This window comes from Serinus canaria, chromosome 3 (assembly GCF_022539315.1).
Source record: "Serinus canaria isolate serCan28SL12 chromosome 3, serCan2020, whole genome shotgun sequence".
Classification (NCBI taxonomy): domain Eukaryota; kingdom Metazoa; phylum Chordata; class Aves; order Passeriformes; family Fringillidae; genus Serinus; species Serinus canaria.
The window spans coordinates 55,526,782-55,549,581 of record NC_066316.1 but is presented as its reverse complement, the minus strand read 5'-3'; the positions used below and the strand labels follow the sequence as shown (position 1 = coordinate 55,549,581).

The following is a 22,800-nucleotide window of genomic DNA, read 5'->3' as shown; positions in this document are numbered from 1 at the left end:
TTATTTTATGAATAAAGAAGCTGGTCTCCAAGTCACTTTTTCTGTATCACTAGTTACATTCATTAACTAAAATCAGAAAAAAACAGAAATTGTTCCAAGGAAGTCAGAGAATCTCATACTGACTCCTAAAGAGCCCTGTGCACAGGGATAACAGACAAGCTGAAACATGCTTTAAGGAAAATATAGCTCAGTTTTTATCATACTCTTCCAGGGCTACTTGGGAGGTTCCTTTAGGAAGGAGGCTGGTCTATTACAAGGTTATCAGAACATCTGGAGACATGTAAAAATCTGAGTTTTTTACATGCATGAACAACAGTGCTGTTAGCTTGTAATGTTTCTCAAGGTTAACACTGGCACTGGATAGAATTTGGGGCATCTGATGCTCTTGGCCTCAGCCCTCAGTGTTTGGAAAATGACATTATTGAACTTCTCATCTGAAAAAAATTGTTCAATGAAGATTAGAAGATGTTATACTGCCTGTGTCTATTTTCTTACGTGATCTGTAAATGAAGTTGAAGAAAGACTTGAAATTCATAAAGGAATACATTGCATTCGAGCATCATCTTAAATGATTCATATTCTACATCTGGAAATTATTTTATTGTTATTTTAGATTTTAGAAGATCATCCAAAAATCTGTTTTAAGAAGTAAACTAAATTGCATCACTGCATTTTAAAATACTTTAACTATTAAAATATTTTAAACTATTAAACTATTAACTATTAACTATTTAATACTTTAACTTTTAAACTATTTAAAAATTTAGTAGAAAACTCTGTGATGTCTTTTTGCTTCACAGGTAATATATGAGAACAAAGTATTATATGCCCACATGGTGTAGATAACTTTTCATTTGCCTAGTCATGAGGTTTAATAAGCAAGAATAATATTAAAGTTACTTCATCTTAGAGGCAATAGGAACAAATACCTGTGGGGGGTCTCCTTTCTTTTTTATTTCTCTATTTTTCTGAAATTATGTGAAGTTTTAAAGCTATGCAGTTGCTTTGGACTAAAAATAGTTCTTAGAACATCAAGTGACTTTTCAAGCATACGTCTCAGTAGACTTTAATCTGCATTACAAGCCAGAAATCTTTGAAGCTTATCATGTTTAATTTGCACAGCAAAGCCAAGAAAAGAAGTAAAAGAAAAGGGGGGGAGAGAGTCACAGCAGGGCAAGCAAATTCAAAACCAGTCAGTCACATTACATGGTTGGGTTTCTTGTATGTATTCGGTTCTCCACATGCTAGTTTGACCTAAAGAATGACCAAAAGCAGCTGTTAAATACAATGAATTAGTGGCAATGAGCAGACCAGAGCTGCTAGGAATAGAAACCTAGGGCAAGACTGAGGTTAAATATATTTTTGCTTATATAATATTGTATTTGGTATAATGATGTCACCAAGCATTAGCCATAATTAAAAATGTTCCTTTATATTATCTGTTCACTGCGTTGTGTACACCGTGAAAAAGCAAATATTTAGGATCATTCTTTGGTTGGGGAGAGTAATCCTGCCCCAGACCATACACAATCTAACAGACTGGAAACAGGAATAGAGTATATCCAGACCAAGCTAACCATCTATTTTATTATTGTCCTTTCAGTGAAGATACTGAGGTTAGGATAGCTTTACCATAAAGCTATGTTAACTTGAAAATTATCAACTAAAGCATTCTAGACACTTATTTATTTTGAAGCTATAATTCCATTTACTAACTAAAGATGAATAACTCAAACTGAATCAGTGCAACACTTTCACTCTTTTTTCCCAGTTGCATAAAGTTGCTGTGAAATCCCCAAACCCCTGCCCACCATGAGAACAGCTGGAAGGAGCCACTCACCCGAATGTTGATCTGTTTGTCGTGGAGCACCCTCTGCAGCTCCAGAAGGCTGCCCTTCAGTGTCCTGAGCTTCACAGCCAGCTGCTCTGCCTCGTCCTTGGTGTGAGCCTTCCCTTCCATGAGCAAGTTCTCATTGTGCACAGACAGCTCTGACAAAGCTACCACCTTCTGCTCTATTTCAACCAGCATGTTCTGAAGCAGCAAAAACAAAGACCCAAATTCATACATTTTCCAGCACTTGTGATGTTTTCAGGCAAGACGACCTGTGGCCTACCTCACCCGTGTCCAAACTAAGAGAAAGTCAGATTAGCATTGCTTTGCCTTCCAGTCCCATCCAGAGTTCTTTAGAATATGCTTGCAAATGTTTGTATTTGCCATTTCAGTTTGCAACCCTTTTCAAAATAGGAAATTAAGAAGTTACTTGAAACAAATAATTTGTTGTAGAGGAGATGCTCTTTATTTGCATATTAAAGGTAAAGGCTAAGAAGCGAGACTGACATCCATTGATGACAAGAAATGAAGCACGCAGCCAGAGGTACTTCTTTCCTCTTCCTTCATTTACATGTAGTCAAGTGCTTCCTGCCTCCTCCTATGTGCTGCTCTGGCTGTGTTGATAAGCTTCTCTTGTCACTATTTGCTCTTTCTGATTGGTGCATGACGGACTTAAGGATTTCTGTATAATCCTCTTTAGTCTAAAGAGAGACTTAAAGTGACAAATCTCTGGCATGTTTATTCTCAAAAGCTACTTCCCTGACATTCCATTAACCATTCATGTATTAGAGACATTGTGGATATTTTGATCTCCCAGATTCAATGCTCAAACAAGCCTTGCTCAAAAACCTAGCCTGATATCAAATGCTTTTGTTTCCATAGCAACTGTCAAATATGAATTTAGAAATATTTCTCTTGAAGGAATACGTGCAAAATAAAATCACCAGAGTTTCTAAAAACTGGAAAAAATATATAGAACTTACTGCATTAAAGTTTTGAGAAGCAGCAGAAGAAAAGCAGTATTAACTCTTCCACAAAGTTAACTTTTCTTTTTGAGTTTCCTACAGACTGTATTAAAAAAAATACTGCTTTGTTAGAGTTCATATGGTTTATCTACATACAACAAAGGGTTCTCAAGGACAGGTGATGAAAGGACTCTTGAGGCTAAGCAGACTGAAAATTCCAATGACGAAGTATTGTCAGTGAAAATTCTTCAGACTTGCAAGAAACTTAACTCTCATTTAGCCTAAAATAATTAAGATCATAATTCTTTAATAAGAAAAGTGTTCTTTTGTCCCTCTGTCTATTGTCTCTTTTGTAATTTTAATTATAATGATAATATAATTCTAAAATATTGTTTAAAAATAGAAAACTCCCAATAATCTGAGAACCTGGATGTTATAAATTATATAAGTCTTGTTAATAACAGTATTTGCAAATATTCTTATTGCAGCAACATGTGTTCCCTCAGTTGTTTTGGTATTCTGAGTTGATTAATCTTCAAGCCATTAAACCAGCAAATACTGATGATTATCCTTTATTTTTGCATGTATGTAAGGATTGTTCCTGAAGAAAACACAGGACTATCCCAGTCATCACTGCTAGTGCCAGTATGTTCTTCAGCTGAAAAAGGACTTGTAGGAAAGTACACTGCAGGTGTTTTCATACCTGTCAGGTGAGGTGTTCAACCATTTCAGCTTGAGGGGAGCAAAAACAGTAATTGAAGCTGAACATAATTACATCTGAAAGATGTGGAACTTCAAATCTTCCTGCAGTCAGGACATTTTGTTTTCCTACTGCTACGTTCACATGGGCTTTCTAAAGTGTTGTTTTCAATCTCTAATGAGAAATTAGGAAATTAGGCTATATTTTGTTTCACAAACCTTTGAGGAAGCTTACTGAGCATAAAGAAGATGCTAAAGAGCTCAGAAACTTCTCCACAAACATGCTGGCTCATTCAACTCAATAACTGTCTTCCTATTTTACCTGACAGTCCACCAGCTGTGCTTCCATGTCCATAGGTTCTTCTGCAGGAAGCAGAGTGGTGTCCAGCGTGGCTCGGGTACTGAGCAGCCAGTGGTCAAGCTCATCAGCTTCACAACGGTACCTCTGGAGAGCCTGCTCCTGACGCTGCTCTTCGAGCTGCTCATTCAGTTTTTCCTAGAGGTACAAATCATACTTTAACTTTTAGGAGAAATAAACCATAACAGTCACTTCTAAAAAGTTGTTCCTCTCTATTTTGCACAACTCCTATGCAGGATTTCTAAGATATATTATGAACTATCTTTTACAAAGTGTTATTTCCTTCAATTGATGAGTTTGTTTTTCTGATGACTGAAATTCTGTTTCAGTTCAGCCACTTTATTTCTACTTTCTCCAGCAGAACTCTAATGTTACAGCTTTCTAAAGGTCAGGTCTTTTCTGCCTCCTTTTGCTGCTCTCCTGTGAGTTTCCCCACACATTGATTCAGTTTGCTCAATTAGTACAGCACTGTTTGCTTAGGGAGAAAGATGCACATGAAGAAAGGAATACACAGAGCTGAGAATGCATTGCAGGGAAAGGGAAGCAACTTTGCCTTTTCTGGCAGCAGGCTGTTAGTCAGCTTTACTGTCTCTCAAAGGTGGCACAAGAGGGGTACTTGAAGGTCCAAACAAAGTATGGGTGGGGCCTTGGTACAGTCACATGGGTAAAGAGAAGCCTGAAGAGCTGTCTACCTTATCTGGCCATGGGGAGTGGAAGGACCTAAAGCTTCTAATAAAATGGCTGCTGAGATCACAGCAACACAGATGGCCCAGGTCCATCCATCAGCTCATCCATCCATTGGAAAGACAGGGAGTGATCAGCAAGTCTTGCTCACCCTTTAATTGTCCCATATGAATCTGAAAACTGGCTGAACAGCTGTGGCCAGGGGACAGTGATCAGTGGCATGAAATCTAGTGAGTGGACAGTAATGAGCCTCAAATTTGCTAATGACACAAAATGGGAGGAGTGGCTGATAGGCAAGAGGGCTATTCTGCCATCTAGATGGACCCTGAAAGGCTATAAAAATGAGCTGACAGGAAGAAAGCAAAGTGGGAAGCCCTGTACCTGCAGGGGAGCAACCCCTGAACCAAGTATAGGCTGGAGGCTAAGCATATGGGAAGCAGCCTGGCAGAAGAGAAGACGGGGTGTCCTGGTGGACTCCAGATTGAACATGACCCAACAACGTTCAAAAGAAAGCCAGTGGTGTCTGGGGCTGCTTTAGGAGTGTTCTCACCAGGATGAGGGAGATGATCCTGCCCCTCGGCTTAACACTGGTGAGTCTACACCTGGAGTACTGTGTCCAGTTCTGTGCTCCCCAATACAAGAGAGACACTGAGTTCTGGAGAGAATAGAGGGGATTTCATGGATATTCTGGAGAGAATAGAGGGGATTTCACAAATAGGATGGTCAGAGGATCCTTAGTTGTATCAGATAATGTGAAACCTAAGCATGGTGCAAATATTATGGAAAAGGGGAAAAGATTGTATTTGATCTGGCTGGGATGGAGTTAACTTCATTGCAGCCTGTACAGTGCTCTGCAGCTGTGGCTAAATCTGTGCTGATAACACAGCAATGTTATGGCTACTGCTGTGCACAGCATAAAGGCTTTCTATCTGCCCCTCACAAAGGCCAATAGGCTGGGGGTGGGCAAAAGCCTGGGAGAGGGGACAGCCAGGACAGTGAATCTGAGTTGACCAAAGGGATATTGCACACCAGATGAGATCATGCTCATCAATAAAAGCCCAGGCAAAGAGAGGGAGAGGCATTGTGGTTACGGTGTTTGTCTTCCCAAGAAACACATGCTGAACTTTCCAGGAAAGTAGCTAAACATCTGCCTGCTGATTGGGTAGGAGTGAATAAGTTCCTCATTCCCTGCTTGCATGCACAGCTTTTCCTTACCCTGTGTTTAAGCTGTCATTATCTTGATCCATGAGTCTTTTTGTCTGCCTACTATTTTTAACCCATCTCAGGAGAGAGGAGTGAGGGTGGATGTTTGGCTGCTAGCAGGGTGAACCTACAACATTTTGTAAGGCAATTCAGACTCAAATGTTCAGGGCAACTTCATTACACGGAGAAGTGCTTGCACAGATTTTCTGCATGCTCAATTTCAATTAAAAAAATTTAAAATTGCTTTTATAACAATTTAAAGAATAATGATAGTTGTTAGATCTCTTAAATAATCCAGACCTGAACAGTTCTCAAATGCTAGTTACTTGAATTAGGTCCAGAGAAAGAACAATACTACCAGTCCACACTCTCACCAGCAAAATATTTTCATCACCTCTTTTATCTTCATTTCTACATTTACTTCCCTGGGGTGTTCTGGAAGATTTTATCTGTGAAGTCAGAGCTAGGAAGTACACAGGTTAAATTACTGAATGTTGTTCACATTTATATATTTCCTAGCCAGGGTTATTAAGGAATACTTGTGGTATAGTGTCAAAGTATCCTAACCACAGTTAAGAGTAATATACAGCTCATGCTTTATCTTGAAATTATTAGTTAGCATTTCCTAAGTGCTGCCAAGATGTTTGTTAGATCTTGTATGGGGTGCAAGCTATAAACAGCTAGATCCCCTATTCTACTTCCAACCCTTCATTTTTAATTAAAAGCTATTTTTCTTCTGGGAAGGGAAAGCTTAGCACTACTTTGTTATTTTAGAACTAAAAAAGATATTTTCTAATGACCTGTTCACTGTCCTAGGTGACTGGACAGAACTAAATCAGTTGAAGCACGCTGAGACTCTCCTGTAATCCAGTGCCTTGGTTTAAACTCATCTGGTCACTAAGCACCACACTGTAGATCCACACAGCCAATTCTCACTCTGCTTCTCTGAATCAATTGATGATGGAAAATATGAAGGCAGTAGTTGTTTGTGAATCCACTGCTGCAGTTCTTAACAGCGCAGAAATAAAGCTGCCCTGCAGTGTTCAATACAGCCAAACTGTTACCAGCTTTAGCATGACTACATGTTCTCACCTGTATAACATATGCAGCAACACTCCTATTTGTTAAAGGCTTGTAAAAATCCCCTTTGTATTAAAAAATTTTTGGTGAAGTTGGTAGGCAAAGAAATAAAAGAGTGCATCTTCCATGAAAAAAAGTTTGCGTGGAAATCACTGGGAAGATGAGCGTAGACAGCAACACAAAGATTTGGAGGAGGAGATGTTTCTTGTTTTAAGCTTTCCCTCTTGTCTAGCAGCTTGGAGGGATGATTCCTCAAAAGTATATTGTAGAAAATATGGCTTTAATATCTGCACTTCATTTATGCACACACACACACAAAATATATATATACACACATATATATATACACACACACATATATATGTATGTGTGTATGTGTGTGTATGTGTGTGTGTGTGTGTGTGTGTGTGTGTGTGTGTGTGTGTGTGTGTGTGTGTGTGAGTGAGTATATATATATCAACATGGCTATATAAACCAGAAGAAACTTAGAACATATATAATATTTATAGTGTGTTCCAAGTTCTTTCTGGCTGCTTATCACTTAGCAATAAGATGAGGGTCTCACTAAAAAAAGAATGGCTATTTATTACTGAATGGAATTGTGAGAAATAAGCAGAAATGAAAATCACTTTTTTTTTAATGGTGACTAAAAATATTGGTGATGTTTTTTCTTGTACCTCTAAGAGCTGTCGTTTCCCTGATGCTTTCATTCGAATCGTGGCCATTCGCTCTGCCAAGACCGTGAGGGTGGACTGCAGTGCCATTTGATCAGCGCCTTCCACATCCAGTGGTTCTGAAACAAGCTCCTGGGCCAATGATGTCTGAAGCTCACTGATTTCTTCTTGCAACATTAAAATCTCATCCATCAAAGCCTATTAAGAAATGAGAGCAGAGAATGCATTTGCTTCACTTACCAGCGAGAAGGATGTATTTCAGGAGAGACAGACTAAATATAAAATTCATGACAACCATCTCGAGGAGCACCAGGAACACAGAGCAGAGCAGACTATCACTACCAGTATGGCAGAGACAGTATTCCGTAAGGACTGAGTCCTGCTTTTAGAGGCTTGAGCTAGGATCATGTATCTGGTTACTTAAATATGGATTTAATTACACATCTTGAATTTCAAACATATCACAAGGAATTTGGAAATTCATTTTTCCAATAAATTATCTGTAGGGCATTCTAGTAGCCACAGTGAAGATAATGAACAAGTAAGTGAGTGTGTGTTTGTGAGAGAAAAATAAGGGCATGTTTCAGCTTCCAGCCTAAAACTTTCTAACTGGATAAAGAACATCAAGCAACAGATGTAAATATTCAGAGATTTATTCCATGGTACCATCCTTTTATAGGTATCTTGAAGACTGTTTCACAGGACAAGAATAAGTAGGAACTTAATTTGCACCACGGAATAAATCTCTGAATCTGGACAGACCAGATAGATTCAAGCTATCAGACAGAAGGCTTAGGTGATGACAACCCAGATCTAAATCAGATGCCTTACTTAATAAAGTATTCTCTTATTATTCAGATCATTATTTCTTGAGACTTCCCTTATGAGGGAATTTTTGTGTCTTTTTGATATGTTTTGTTGAACAAGGTGAAAAATTTATTTTGATCAATATACAATGCATCAGCATTGGTTATGATTTTAGTAAATTTGGTAACATTATAAATATTGTATGTAAACAGTATGTATAGAGGTCATTGAACAAAAGCTTTTGTTGAAAATTTCAACTGAACAAACTTTTATGATCTATTTCTTTCAAAAAATCTCCTTATTAAAAGAATCCCCATCACAGCACATTTAGAACAGCAGGAAGCTCAGAAAGACAAGACAAATAGTCACCAGAGAAGGTTCAAGCAACAAACGCATATTTTTGAGGTATCCAGCCATGAAGAAGGTTACTGTCTAAAAAACAGAACAAAAGAGTTGCAGGCAATGTGCACTCTCCCTCTCTTCCTCACATGTAAGATTTTACCTGATGCTCAGCCATCTGGCTCTCTGGGCTTTTGGCTGGTTCCAGACTCTCATTTAGTTTCATTTCAGTGGTCTCCATTTTCGTGGATATAGACTGGAGCGTGTCCTGATACTTCTGTTGACGCTCGAGAGCTTCATAGAGTGTGCGCTGCTTTTCACTGATCTGAAGAAGAACGGAAGGTATAAATTCTGCTATTTAGTCTGCTTCATATGTCCCTAGGTTTAAGACACTAAAGCAAAAAAACTTGCAACAAGTTTTCAAGAGTATAAATTACAAAGCAAAACATCTATATTAAAAAATATTTATTTACTTAAAATTTCATCAGTAAAATTCTAGGTTCCGCTGCTTAAAAGAAATAGACATTAATAAAGCAGGGGAAAACTATGCACATTCTCATGTATTATTTTAGATTTCATGCACTCAAACATGGACGTGCGCTATTTGCTAGACACATAGTTACTACCACCCTGTAACAGCCACTGAGCTGAAAGGAATTAAATTTTTTAGCACGCGATCAAGACTCTGACCATTTCATACATCACTGAATGATTATGCTGCAAAACTATACAGAAATGTGTTGATTCAGTATTTGGAGAAACTGGATTCTGGGCCTCCTTTAGCCACTCATCCAACATGATTGGATATCCCTACTAGATTATGGAATACAATCTGTCAATAGTCAATATTTCTGAAGCCAACTATCAGCTTTAATGACTCTTATTTTTATTAATGGAGATCCATCTTGCACAGGCTTTCAAAGAAAGAACAAAAATAATAATCCCAACTAACAATTAAAGTTACCGTTTGAAAACCAAAACTGCAGGGAAGAATATATGAGCCAGCTATTTGAATTTTATTCCTTACAAGCTAGCCAACTATTTTGAAGTCTCCAAATGCAAACTTACCACATTTTTCAGTGTTTCCCAAGAACGTTGCAGATCATCCAATTTGGCACTAGCAGAAGATTCTAAACCTGGTTCATAAAACTCCTGGGTGGCTGAGGTGCTGGGTTGAATTTTAGCAGCTTCTGTCTGCAACTGTTCAGCAGATAAGGCTTGGTAATAAGCAATGTCCTACAAGCACGAAGTACATTATTGCACTTTCAAAAAGAAAGATACTGCATGCTATCCCCCCAATACAGCCCCACTGCATATGTCCATTAAAATAAAGCCCACAAAGCCAAAAACCACCAGGAAACTTCTTAATAACAAGGCAAATCAATACTTAATAGCAGCAGACTGAGCATGTTTTGGACCTTCACTATGATGAGAATTTTGGACGCATTTTTTTCATGGTCATATTAGCTAGGAGGTGCAGAAGGCAACTGTGGACAATCCCAGAAAGGCTGGGAAGGGAAGTGCTATAAATGGGAGTGTTGTTCCAGCACCATTACAACTACACACAGGGGAAAACCCATCACAAAAGGCAGAGTGTTGTGGTACAGTCAGTGGCAAATACCAACCTAATGAATGCTATCACAGAGAGAGCAGCAGCAGAACCTAAAAGGAATATACTGAAAGACTGGTAAATGAGGCAAGAAAGAGTATGAAGCATCAGCTTATTGTAAGCTTTCAAACAAACAGGGAGCCTCAACTAACTTATAAAAGATATGCAGAAAAGGGGCCAAAATTGCTAAGGAAATGGGAAAATGTTCAAACCACCAATGAAAATTCAGAGCAGAATTATTTCTCACTAGAAATTCTATACTTAGTGTATGGAGATTTCTTCAACTGTTAAAGATGGCAACTGAAAACATCTACGGAAGATGCAGTTAAGGAAACAAGTACAGCACCTATACTTAGGTCAGAAAAGCAGACTTGATGACAAGGATTATTTAAATCTGAAATCATGTATGACAGCACTACATTATTTGGGAGGTGAAAAATGCTGCCTCAAGGGAGGGTACAAAGCAGACTCAGTGGTGCTTACTGACAGGAACAGAGGCAACGGGCACAAACTGAAGCACAGGAGATTCTCTCCAAATACCAGGAAATCCTTTTTTACTGTTAGGGTGACTGAGCACTAGGACAGGCTGCCCAGGGAAGTTCCAGGGTCTCCATCCTTAGACACAAAATCAACTTGAATATAGTCCTGGACAACGTGGTGTACCTGGTCCACTTTGACAAAGGCTGTTGGGCCAGATGACCTCTGGAGATCCCTTCAACCCCAACCATTCTGTGATTCTGTATAGATGTGTAAAAGTTAGGTACTGAACAAGACTAATTCTGGGGTACTGGAGCTCAAAGTGTAAGAAGGATCCTAAATTAGAACAGAATGCAAATGTGTTATCTAATACCATATGTGAACAAAACCAGACAAGCTTTGGAAGAGCACAGAAACTAGATCACTCCCATAAAACTGACCAAAAGTGTATGATTAGGTACTTCTTCAAAGACAATAAATGGGAAACTAAAATGAAATTGTTATAATGTCCAGGAGCCAGCATGGAATAGGTAACAGCTTAGCACAGCACTCAGGACTGCAATTTCAGAATTTTTCACTCTGACCACAAGTGATCTTTCCAAGTAATGGTGAAAAATTGCACCAGTGGAGGCAACTTCTCATTTTACCTTGTCTGCAGCTACTCTCCAGCCCTTTGCCAGTCCCCTCTCAAGACCAATGCTTCTGTGACCTCTTAATATAGTTTTTAAAACTATAAAGGGCTTGTTTTCACAGAGAGAGAAAAGCAATCCCTTTCTCCATCATTCCAACTGCTTTCTGGAGTATACAACATGGCAGCTTCTCTTGGCAGAGCTTTCACATCAGGATAGCAGGAATCCAGATGTTCATGCGAGTAAAAGATTCTGTTGCCCCTATAAAGGCCCCAATATCCCATGGCTGTTCTTATGAATAGTAGCCAATGACCAGTAATCAAGTTTTGTTGTTAGATGCAGTGGCAAAAGGGTGTGCTTAGATTTTGTAAGATATGTAACAAGGGCTGGTGCAACCTAGATGAGCATTTGTAAGGGAAAGAGAAAGAATCCTTTAAGCAGGCTTTGTACAAGGAGATAGAAAAGCATTTAACAGTGACCCAGTGGATAAGACTAAAATCACAGGATCAGCTGTGGCCTACAGGGCATCATGCCAACTCTTCAGCTTTTCCACTTCAACTGCTCTGCACTGTGAATCAGGAAACCAAGTTTTAAAAAGCCTGTCAAATTTTAATCAATTACATCTTTGGGTAAATGCAAGGAGATTTAGCCTCAAAGGATTCTCATTCAGTACTGCAGCAGGGACAAAGTGTCTGAGTTTGCTAAACATCAAAATTATCTGCATTTCAGGACTGCTAACATAATATTTTATATATTATGAAATTCCTCAGTGTTTCCAACATTAACACCTTTATAGTTCCCCCCACCCTGCTGCTTTTTGGAGGAGTTTCAGAAAAAAAAATATTTTTAACTTATGGTAGGGCTAGAATTGTCACTTGTATTTCTAGTCTTGTTTTAATCTATTTCAATACATATCCTCATTATTTCAGTAATAAGCAGTAGGCACTTGTTTTATATTTTCATTACTTTTTAGAAATGTAAATAAAGTGTGAAGATGTCTGAATTCAGATTAGCTATGTTTCACCATTAAGAGATGCCAGGAAACTGATGAAACACTATAGAGAGTTATTAAGGATGAATTAAGAAGCAGTCTTAAAACATAACCTTTCCTTCCCCAATTGCCTCTTCAGAAGAGTTTTATATTTTTTTTCCGAAGACTATTATTGAATGTTATTCTTCATTTTCTAGAGTTCATGCTCACATTGTTTTCTGGTAGTTAGCAGGTGATCTTCCTGTGAGAAATCAGTTCTTAACTCTGGCTACTTTTTAAAACAAAATATTTCCAAATTTCTTTAGCTGATTTACTGCAAAAATACAAAATGTTTCTAACTTACATTTGAGCTCCTAGTTCACTAATGTCTAGGATATTGTTTTTTAACCAACCTTTTCTCCTGAGGTCTCCCTAGGCATTCAGCATGACCAGCACTGGCAGCTTCATAGCTTCTTTAGTCTTAATCTCATGTGAGTGTGAACCTAAGAATTTTGTAAGTAAACCACTGCATTGTGGAACGTTCTTCCGCTGGTTGTTTAATACATGCAGCTCATTTCAACATTAACCACACTGAAGAAAACTTCAGCTCTAAGTTTTTAAGATTGTTATAACAGCATCAACTTTATCTTTCTCAAAAATCTTCTGCTAAATGAAAGACATAATATTTTTCAACTTTGCCCGAGTATATCACTTATCCTAAAACTTGTGTTGTAGTGTCAGCTCATGGTGGAACAGCATGTTCACTGTGTTTTCCTTATTGTCTGAGTGACTGGAGCTGTTTGACTTGTTTTACATTTTCAGAGAAAAGTAAAGAACTGACATTAGCTTTGTCGATTAGGAAGCAAACTGCTTTTGGTCCTTTAACTCCTTCATTAATTAATGGTGTCATAAGACTTCTATGTTGAAATATAGAAATGCCTTTCTGCTGTAAGTCAACTTCACAGGGAACTTTCTGATTATCTAAAATGATAGAAAACTAGAAAAAACCTTTCTTATGCATTATACAGCATTTTTTGTATGCCATTTATGATTTTGTCACTCTTACTATCTTATATTAATATTTTTCTTATGCATTGTATTTAGCAACTTCCATAGCACCACAGGCATTTCTGAGACTAGCAGAAGGAATCAATGAGCATCTTGCTCAAACTTGTCTAATTTTCCTCAGCAGTGCAACACAACACATTCTAACCTTCAAATCTGCAGTGGTCAATTTTGGAAGCAGTCACAAATGCAAAACCAACCAATCAACCACAAAATCCAGAACATGATGAATTCAGTGAGGTGGTGATGGCTTCTAAGGCTCACTTCTAAACTTCTAAAGCATAACATTGGATGTGTGACTGTACGTGCATGATGCTCAATGTGCTGGCTTAATGTTTACATTTTAATCAATACTGATATACACTTGCTCCTACGAGAAGTGCAAGAGCCCTCAGTTTTGATTTGAAATCTAATATCTGTTGCTTCACTGGTGCTTAAAATATACTGCCATAGAAATTAACAATACATGAAAAAAACCCACACGAAAGTTAATAACTGAAATGATATTAACTAGAAGATACCAGGCTGTGATTTCAGTGCCAAAATGGCAACGGTACAGTAAGATAGATGGATATGGACATAATGCAATGTTTCATTATGGGGAGTGCAAAAAGGCTTTTTTTTTCTCAGGATGCAAGATTCCATTGAGTACTACTGAGAAAATAAAAATTATGTTAAAAATAGAAAACACTAGTGACATTGCAATTGTCACTTAAAATTTATTTTTAAAAATAATCAATAGCTGTAACACTGGATTTATACAATTTCAATACCTGTATCCATTTTGAACCAGAACCTGAAGGTTCAGTTTGGTAAGAGGTTAAGCCTCAGTTCCTTGGAGCTATAGCTAAACATTATTTCAGAGGATTAAATAAACCACCTGTGGAATGGAACCATGTATGTCTGAGATAAAAGCTGAATGAATGCCAAGAGAGAGGTACCTGGTTAACAGAAGCATCTGCATTAGCCACAGGTGAGGGAGAGCGACAGGCAGGTGGAGAAGAAATCTCACTGTTGGTTCCCTCCTCCCCAGACTCCTCAGTGACAGGGGAGAGCAGTGTGTGACAGCGACCAGCAGTCATCTGCCACAGGAAAAGCAACCCCAGAGCACAGGAAGAAAATCAGTTACCTCAGCTGAGGCTTGACTTAGACTGAGATCAAAACAACACACGGCCAGAATTACCACGACATTAATTAGTCATGCTTCATGCTCCTACATTTACCAGTTTAGAAATCTGCTGAATAAATAGTCTCATTTACTTGTCATACTTCAGTATGAAAATGCTCTCCTGTACCCTAGTGGATTTTAAAAGACAATGTAGAGCAAGCAACTCAATAATAATAAATTCAGGTTTGCCTAAACATCTTTGAATACAATCTCTGCTGCATACAGAAATACTATGGAGAGCTACAGAATACTGGACTATTTGTCTCAGTATCCAGGTCCGGTTGGAACAACAAGGAACAGACTTGAAATATAAAATACTCACAACCCAGTATTCAAATGTAACCCCCTTCCTTCCCCAATGGCGCTATAGAAGGATAAATCCTGAAGTCTCACACTCAGACAAAAATCCCAGTAGCATCAGCAGAATGTTTATAATGAGACCCAGTTAGAAACAAACAAAAGCAAAGTCAAACATTGGGCCCATGGCAGTACTTAGACAGCTTTCATTTCCAGTACACTCATCTGAGAATACAGCAGCATACTGTCAATTATCACATCAACATTTTAATGTGTGAAAAGCCTATACACTGCAACATGCAATGAAATCATATTTATTCTGGTTTTATTTTATTCCTGCATCTCATCAATTTCTTAGCATTTGTTCTTGCATGCTGACAGGTACAAAATTAAAAGCAAAATATTTGCATATTATACCTCACAAATTTCAGGTATTCTTCTGTTTAATGACTTCAGCCTTTATCAACAAGTCTTGAGAACCCATATAAAGCAAAATACAGTAAAGGGAAGCTGCAACTTGTTTGTCTTGCCACACTACAGCCATTTCAAAAGGTAGACGTGAGCTGTGGCAATTTGCTGCACAGGGGTGTTGTAATGATGCGAGAGGAAGCAGCTCAGATAATGAGTACAGTACCAAGGCATTGCTTACCATAACCACCGAGGGATGAGTGGGGTGTGCTGGGAGCAGGTCTGAATCCAGCTCCTCCATTCCCTCGGACAGCCCCTCCACTTCTGTCACTGTCAGCAGCATGGTGGCATGTTTTGCTTTCATTGTCAGCATCTTGCACTTGGAATTCAAAGAGGCAATTTGCTCCTGGTATCCTTTGATCTTCTGAGCCAGCTCCTAAGAAAACATTTTTTCCCCCCTAGCGCTGATGCAGCCGGGCAGGGCCACAGGACCGGCAGCATTTTAGCTTCCGCGGCGAAGCGAAGCTGTCTCCTCCCAGCGCAGCCAATACCATGGCAGCGCCGCCGCTCTGCTGACGAGCAGGATGTCGCCGGCCCAGGGACCCGGCCGGGCGCGTCCGGCGGCGCTGCGACACCGCGGAGCGCAGCGGCGGCTCCGGAGCGGCGGCCGCCCGAGGCTCCGTGTGCGCCGCACCGCAGAGCGCAGGGAGGGACGGACGGAACGACGGACGGACGTCTCACGTTCGCATCCTGCCTGAACCTGAACCCACCTCTGCGAGCTGCACGCTGCAGCAAAGGGCAGCCTCTCTCCCTCTTCCTGCTCTATTTTCCCCTGCCCCCCATCTACTTCCATTTATCTGAGGAAGACGAAGCTCCCCCGCATAGTGCGTGCCAGGGAAATGAGGTCATGTAGTGGCCACAACTGCAAAAAATGCCCCATTCAGCTCTCACCAGAAAGAATGAATTGTCCAAACAATAACTCCAACAGGCTCAAAAGTGATAGGAACAATCAGTCACATAATAAGATTAAATGCAGACTGGATTTCTTTCTGTCACTGTTTGGATAAGCTGTATTTTAATCTTGTTTTGGTTTTGTGTAAGTCTACTGAGTTAAAAGTTGAGCTGCACAGGACTAACCTTTCTTTAAAAAGAGACAGGGAAACTAGCATAAAGCAGACTATATTTTAAACTATTGGGGGTTTTATGCTTAGGAAATGGTCTACTTATGTGGCCAAACACCATCATAAGCTTAAGATTTTTAGACTAGAAAGATGGAAATGAATAGCCTTATGACTATTCATAAGTGTCTTGTCTTCTCTCCTACCATATACTGTTGCCCCATTCAGTATCCAGTTTCAAAGCTTTCAATTAATATACTTCAAATAAAAAATGGCAGAAGTGTTTCATATTTCTGCTGAAGTTATTGTTCCTGACTCCCTAGATGCTCAGTAACAAGTCAGAGTTTTGATCTAAGAAGTGGAAACATTTGTATAAGCTTGCCTGCTAAAATTGATGATTATTTTTTCAAGTATATATTTGTGTTGAGTTTTTATATATGCTTTTACTTCTTCAAATCCCACAAGTTTCAAGGAAACATAGCAATAGGAGTTGCAACATACAGTAGGCATAATAATATATTATTACAAAATACTTTCAAAAATAAATAAGACTACTGCTTCAGGCTGATAAATTAAATCTTTTTTTGGTTGTATGACATTTTCAGTAAGAAAATTCTTCCAGATTACAGTGCAGAACATTCATTTGCAAGAAGTACCAAGTTAGGAACTAAAACAGCTCAAAGACTGAGGATGACACTTCACTACTTGAGTTTCAATGGCACCTTGTCACCATCTGTCATGTTAGCAACAAAAGGGCCTCTCTTTGGGACTCCAAGGCTTTCCTTGAAGACTAAGAAAAGTCTTGATTGTAAAACAGCAAGCAGAATAGTCAAAAACCAAGCTGCAATCAAATCAAGCCACAAATTTAATGGCTAGCAGCTTGAATAGTTATCTGCTCTTTGGCAAATTCCAGTCAATCACAAATGCTTAATGAATGACACATCTGAGCCTCAGTTGAAAATTATTGTCATTCAGGATGCTCTATTCCCTCACATTACCAAGTGCAATGACATTTGTGGTATTAATGTCCAATGCACTGAGGATCTAAAATGCCTCTGTCAACTGAAAACAAGGAAGAGTAAGCAAAATAATGATTGAAAACGAAAATTAAAAATAATAAAGCATCTTATAAAAGCAATGTCCGATAAGGTATTGTATTTTCCATTAAAATAATTCTCAAGTATGGAGATACTTGCCCATATTCTTCTCTGAAATTCTAAAGAAAACACGGGTCAGTAGACATGGCATCTACTTACATACATGCATACTAATACAAACTTCCCAAAATTCAAGATGCAATTTCCTTCTTCTTTCTTCCTTCCTCTTATTTTAATTCTAAATATAGCTAATACAAATGTCCCCTTAAGTTCTTTTACATACAGCCTTTAACAGGGGATGTGGTAACTGATATTTTTTTAAATTAATAACACACCTAACAAACATCTCAACAGACTTGACTTTTGAAGAAGTCTAATAAGATATGGTTCAGAACATTCGCTTCATGTTATGCTTTTTCACAGGTATTTAGCAAAGAAAACATGAGCTGAAAATATGCAAAAAATATGCTTATCCCAAAAATTCCCTTACCCCTAGATGTGTAAAGCTTGCACAAATGAAGTTTGTCTGTTCTGGCTGATCCCAAAATGTGCATTATCATAAAGCTGCTGTCTTCCTGCAGATGTTCAGGACCACTCCTAGCTACTAAAGTTGCTCAAATGTACATTAAACTTCAAGCTGCCCCTTTTTAAATTCCTTCCTGCCTGCAGCATTATTCCTTCCTCCAGCAATATTACCCTGAATCACTGGTCACTCTCCTGCATTTCCTCTTCCAGAATATTTTGACTAGATAATAATAGCATTATCCATTCAATTCTAATCAAACCTAACGTATACAAACTGCTCTTGAATTTATACTAAATAACACTTCTAACAACTGCATAGAAAATGAGCAACATATGTAACATTAGGCTATATTACACACCAGGAGGGATGGCTTTAATTCAAAGATAAAGAAATGGTGCCATCTGGTGCCAGAAGTGACACACAGAGATCAGTGGTGCATTTTCTATCCCAGGAACTTCACAACAGACAGGTGGAGGTGAAAGGGCCTCAGGAGGAGCTCTCAAGCCAGCACAGCAAGAAGGCTGCACAGAGACTACTGTGATTTATTCAAGGGCTGTCCAGCCATGAGTCTGTGGGCAGGACCTGCAACTCCAGAGCACAAAAATATTCCCTACAAAGATCTTAAAGAAACCTTTGGGGTGAATGGTGCAGTTTTCCTCCAAATCTATTGTGGGTTTCCTTTGATTCAAGTCTCTTGGTATTCTTTAAAGAATGTGACTGGGATGAAAATGATCAAGTACTTTAGGATATACATGCATATATGTACAAGTACTTTAGGATATGCATACGTACACATGGATCACCAAACTAGTTGTGATTAACTGACCAACTGCTGAACTTTGACCTCTGAGAAACTCCTCAGTCAAGTTTTAATGTCAACTACCCTTAATTATGTAATGCTTTTGTTTATCATAATGTTGTCTGAGGTCAGGATGTGTCTAACTGAATAAACAAGTGAATTGCCCACATTGTACAACAGCAGGAGCTCCCTCTCTGGGATTAAGTCTATCTGCTCAAATAGCCTTTAGAAAATCTGTAAAGCAACTCAGCTATCTTACGACTGTTGCTCATGAAAAGTTGTCTGTGTCAGTGAGCTGCCACTGAACCCAATGTTTTGATGAATTTTGGGTGCCCTACCTCATTACGTGAAATCTGGACCTGGAGTTCCTGGATGTTGCTGGTTGCTATTGGCTTGTCTTGGATCTCGCGATGTGCGCTCTCGATCATCTGCTGCAAATGTTTCATTTCTTGCTCATATTGCTCATACTGAACCACTGCTTCCTAGAGAGGGAAAAGAAGATTGAGTGTCTACATGAAAATTAATTTGCACTTAGTCTAAGCGTGACAGACGTCCCTCATGAAGTATCTGGCACTCACTTCTTGATAAGCAAAGCAGGAGTATAGTCATGAAAATATTTATTCATAAATATTGTGAATTACAATTATTTGAATGATTTCATTTATTTAAATATTTCCCAACCCCACAGTCCACATAACATGATATTTTAGATTTGTGATGCAAGGTGCTGTAACTTCTGATTCCAACAAGTACCTGAATGAAACACAGCCACAAGAAAATAGCCTTGCTTAGCCTCATAGTTTTGTTATAAAGCATTTTCATCTGCTTTTACACTTCAGGTGTTAATTTGTGTTCAGGTGTTAATAAGAAAACACTTGAGGTGTTAATAAGAAAAGCTCAGATATTACAGAAAATACAACTGGGAAAGGATTATGAAGATTGACTCAGATAATTATCCTACCAATGTAGTATCAGTTCTTTCTATCACAGATGCATAAGCAGTTTGTCTAACCCATTTTTTAAATTTTCAGTGAGACATTGTAGCCTTTCTTGTATTTAAGCATCATTAATTATCCTAAATCATCAAGTCTCTTCTGTTATCTAACTTGAAACTTTGTAGTGGCACCCTAGCCTATGGAGTATGCTATGTATATTCCTATCATTAAATAGCAGAGGAAAAAAGATTATTCTCTTCTTTGGAAATATATTTTACATATTTAATTATAAATCCAAACAAAATCTAATTTGCTCATACTTAGCAAAACTTGAAAATACAAATTTAATAGACATTGAATGACTCCAAAAATCAGAAAAAAATATAAACAAATAGAATAAAAATAAATATTTTTATACCACAGTTTAAACTCAATAGTTTTTATGTAATCTTCAGAAGCAGCTGATGTTATACCATTATATAAATTTTATTAATTGATTATATATCTTATAAAACTAACCTGCATACAATTGTATATTAGATGTTTGTCTAGTTAATCCTAACAGCATTACAAAAATCATAGCAATATCAGGGAGAGAACTGAGGTGAGAGTCTGTTGAGTAAATCAACAATTAACATGGTCATGAATATTAAAGTCAGGAATAACTGAGACTAGTGGGGAAATTCCTTATGGTGCTACAGAACAGAGGAGGGCACAGAGACACGAAATTCTGTTTCCACCACAATTTGTATGCTGCTGCTCAAGTCCCTCTGAGTGGTTGGTGGCATGGGGCTGTGTCACTACAGGACACGAAAGAACACAAGTGTGCACCGCTGTTCTCAAGGTGAAGAGAAAAAGACAAGTTTATTTTCTGACTCCAACATTTCTAGTTTTCTGAAAGTGACAGTGGATTGGAGGGTGACAGTGCCACCTCTCCAATGACACTGGACAAACCAACAGTCTATCAAACTTCTCCTCCTCTATAAAAGAATGCAAACCAATGAGTTATTTACAGAAAGTGTGTGAGAAAGTTCTCTACAAGAATGTCAGCATCAGAAGGCTTAGAAAATCTGAAGAAATCAGGGTGGCAGGGCTGCACTTGCCTGCATGATGTTGCACTGCTGGATGGCCGTGTGCTGCAGGCGGCTGGCCTCCTCCTGCAGCCGCAGGGCACTGTGGCACAGGGGCAGGCTGGCAACCACCTCCTCGGGGATCCTCAGGGCACTCTGGCACTCCTGGACTGCCTGGACTTTTGGCTTCAGGGACTCCATCTCAGATAGCAGATGCTAGAAACAAAGGCAGTGCCACAATAAAGCAATTTTTTCAGAACTCCCAGAGCATTCCATGCAGCCAAGGAAAAATGATGGCACTTTCAAGCAACAAAAGAAAAAAAAAATATTCTCTATTTTCTAAATTGCATATAATCAGAAACACTTTCTCTGGAGTTGCTCATTGTCAAATGAGAATAATGATTATTTAAGCAAAAAGCCCACTAGATATAAAAATAATAAATTAAAAAGCATAGTAGTACCTATTTCTAAGTGTCCAAGTTAAAAAAATATTTCTATTAACAGATTTGAGAAAATAGATTTACCAACTCCACAAATCAAAGCAGCACAAGAGTAGCTTGTATATACATGTTTCTCAGTGTTAAAATCTGAGTGGAACTCCTTGCTGTGACATAGAAGCACATTTTCAAAACTGCACATGAATCCCATTGCATCCACAACTTTCCTTAGAAATTACAAGCCATAGCTGAAAATGTTGCTTAAAATTCAAAAGGCAATCAAACAGAAAGGAACAGAGCTACCCAGATTTGAATATTCACAAGCTGTATGCCTTTGTGAACAGTGTCTATTCCATACAAGATGTCCATTCAAGCTGTCTGTTCATATGCATGAGAAGGGTCTAAGTGCAATGGTTGGAAAATAGATTTGATCACTGTTATTTTTATCTACACTGAGGAGTTTAATGCATGTAGAGATATGAAAAAAAAGCCAACCAAAAAAAGGAAAAGGCAAAGTTGATAAAAAGGCCTTAGGACATTAGAAAAAGATTTTAGATTCAATAGATATACATCAGTTGGACAATAAGGCAAACAGGGATAGAGAATTTGATTATCTCCCTTCCCCTATATCACATCAGAATGATAGCTAAGTGGGTCTGAAGTGCATACTGATGACAGGATTGTGGTTTGGTTTTTGTTTTTGCAGTTTCATGACATATGGTGGATAATCTAACCAGAATTTCGGTATAATGACCTATTGCTCAGGCAGCACAGGTGGGCCTCTCTTCTGTCAGACCCCATGATGCTGCCAAAGGGTGTCTATTGTTCAGTCAGCACCCAGAGGCACCCTGGGGGCTCTGTGCCAGCCAGGCCCTTTCCAACGCCCCCTCTCTGGTCTGGTGAAACAGGTGGCCAGGGGCTACAGCCCCTTTCTGTACAAAAGAAAGTTGTATTGTGAGACCTGCTAGAGCCAGGACAAAGAACATGCATAACACCCAGTGTAACCTCCATCTTCCTTTCTTCTTATGGTGGGTGATGTGTTTCACTTACACTCTTCAAGGCCACATTCTGAAATCTGTTTGCAAGTCCTCAGAATAAAGACTGCATATTTTAATGAAAAGGAAAAGCTGTGCAAATTTACCTTTCTTCCATATGTTTTTCTGCAGATTTTAATCCTACAGTGAACCTGCTGACATCCAGTTTTCACTGGCAGACTGAGACAGTTAAATCTCCCTATTAGTTTGTAGAAAGAAACTCATCTTGAGAAACTCAGAGAGCTATATCTTGCCTTATTTCTCCTGTTAAGAGACTGAGACCGAAACTAACAAACTGGCAAATCTCCATAGCAAATCAAATGCAATAGAGAAAGCCACAATATCTTATGGAGGTTAATTCAACTAATCATACAAAAATGTAACTGGGCTTAAGGAAACCTGAATTGTCTCCTAGTGCTCCAGATTACTATTGGAGAAGCTGGCAACAAACTAAATCATTGCATCTCTATCTGTAAAATAATGACAACAATCTAGACTTCCTTTTGAAATACTTTAAGAAA

At 38.6% G+C, this 22,800-nt stretch overlaps 1 protein-coding gene across 11 annotated transcripts in view; it reads right to left on the bottom strand.

Annotated features, from left to right (window-relative positions):
- Nucleotides 1-22,800, bottom strand: part of SYNE1 (spectrin repeat containing nuclear envelope protein 1) — a 289,839-nt gene that overhangs the window by 79,689 nt on the left and 187,350 nt on the right. For 9 of the 11 annotated variants that reach the window (XM_050973206.1, XM_050973205.1, XM_050973201.1 and 6 more), the window contains 9 exons: nt 20,838-21,024; nt 19,142-19,281; nt 15,505-15,699; nt 14,332-14,472; nt 9,709-9,876; nt 8,804-8,965; nt 7,498-7,692; nt 3,818-3,991; nt 1,841-2,032 (listed from right to left, as the gene is read on the bottom strand). In XM_050973206.1, the coding sequence (XP_050829163.1) occupies nt 1,841-2,032; nt 3,818-3,991; nt 7,498-7,692; nt 8,804-8,965; nt 9,709-9,876; nt 14,332-14,472; nt 15,505-15,699; nt 19,142-19,281; nt 20,838-21,024 (1,554 nt within the window). The remainder of the gene's footprint in view (nt 1-1,840; nt 2,033-3,817; nt 3,992-7,497; nt 7,693-8,803; nt 8,966-9,708; nt 9,877-14,331; nt 14,473-15,504; nt 15,700-19,141; nt 19,282-20,837; nt 21,025-22,800) is intronic. The other 2 variants (XM_050973200.1, XM_050973202.1) reach the window with 2 other exon arrangements.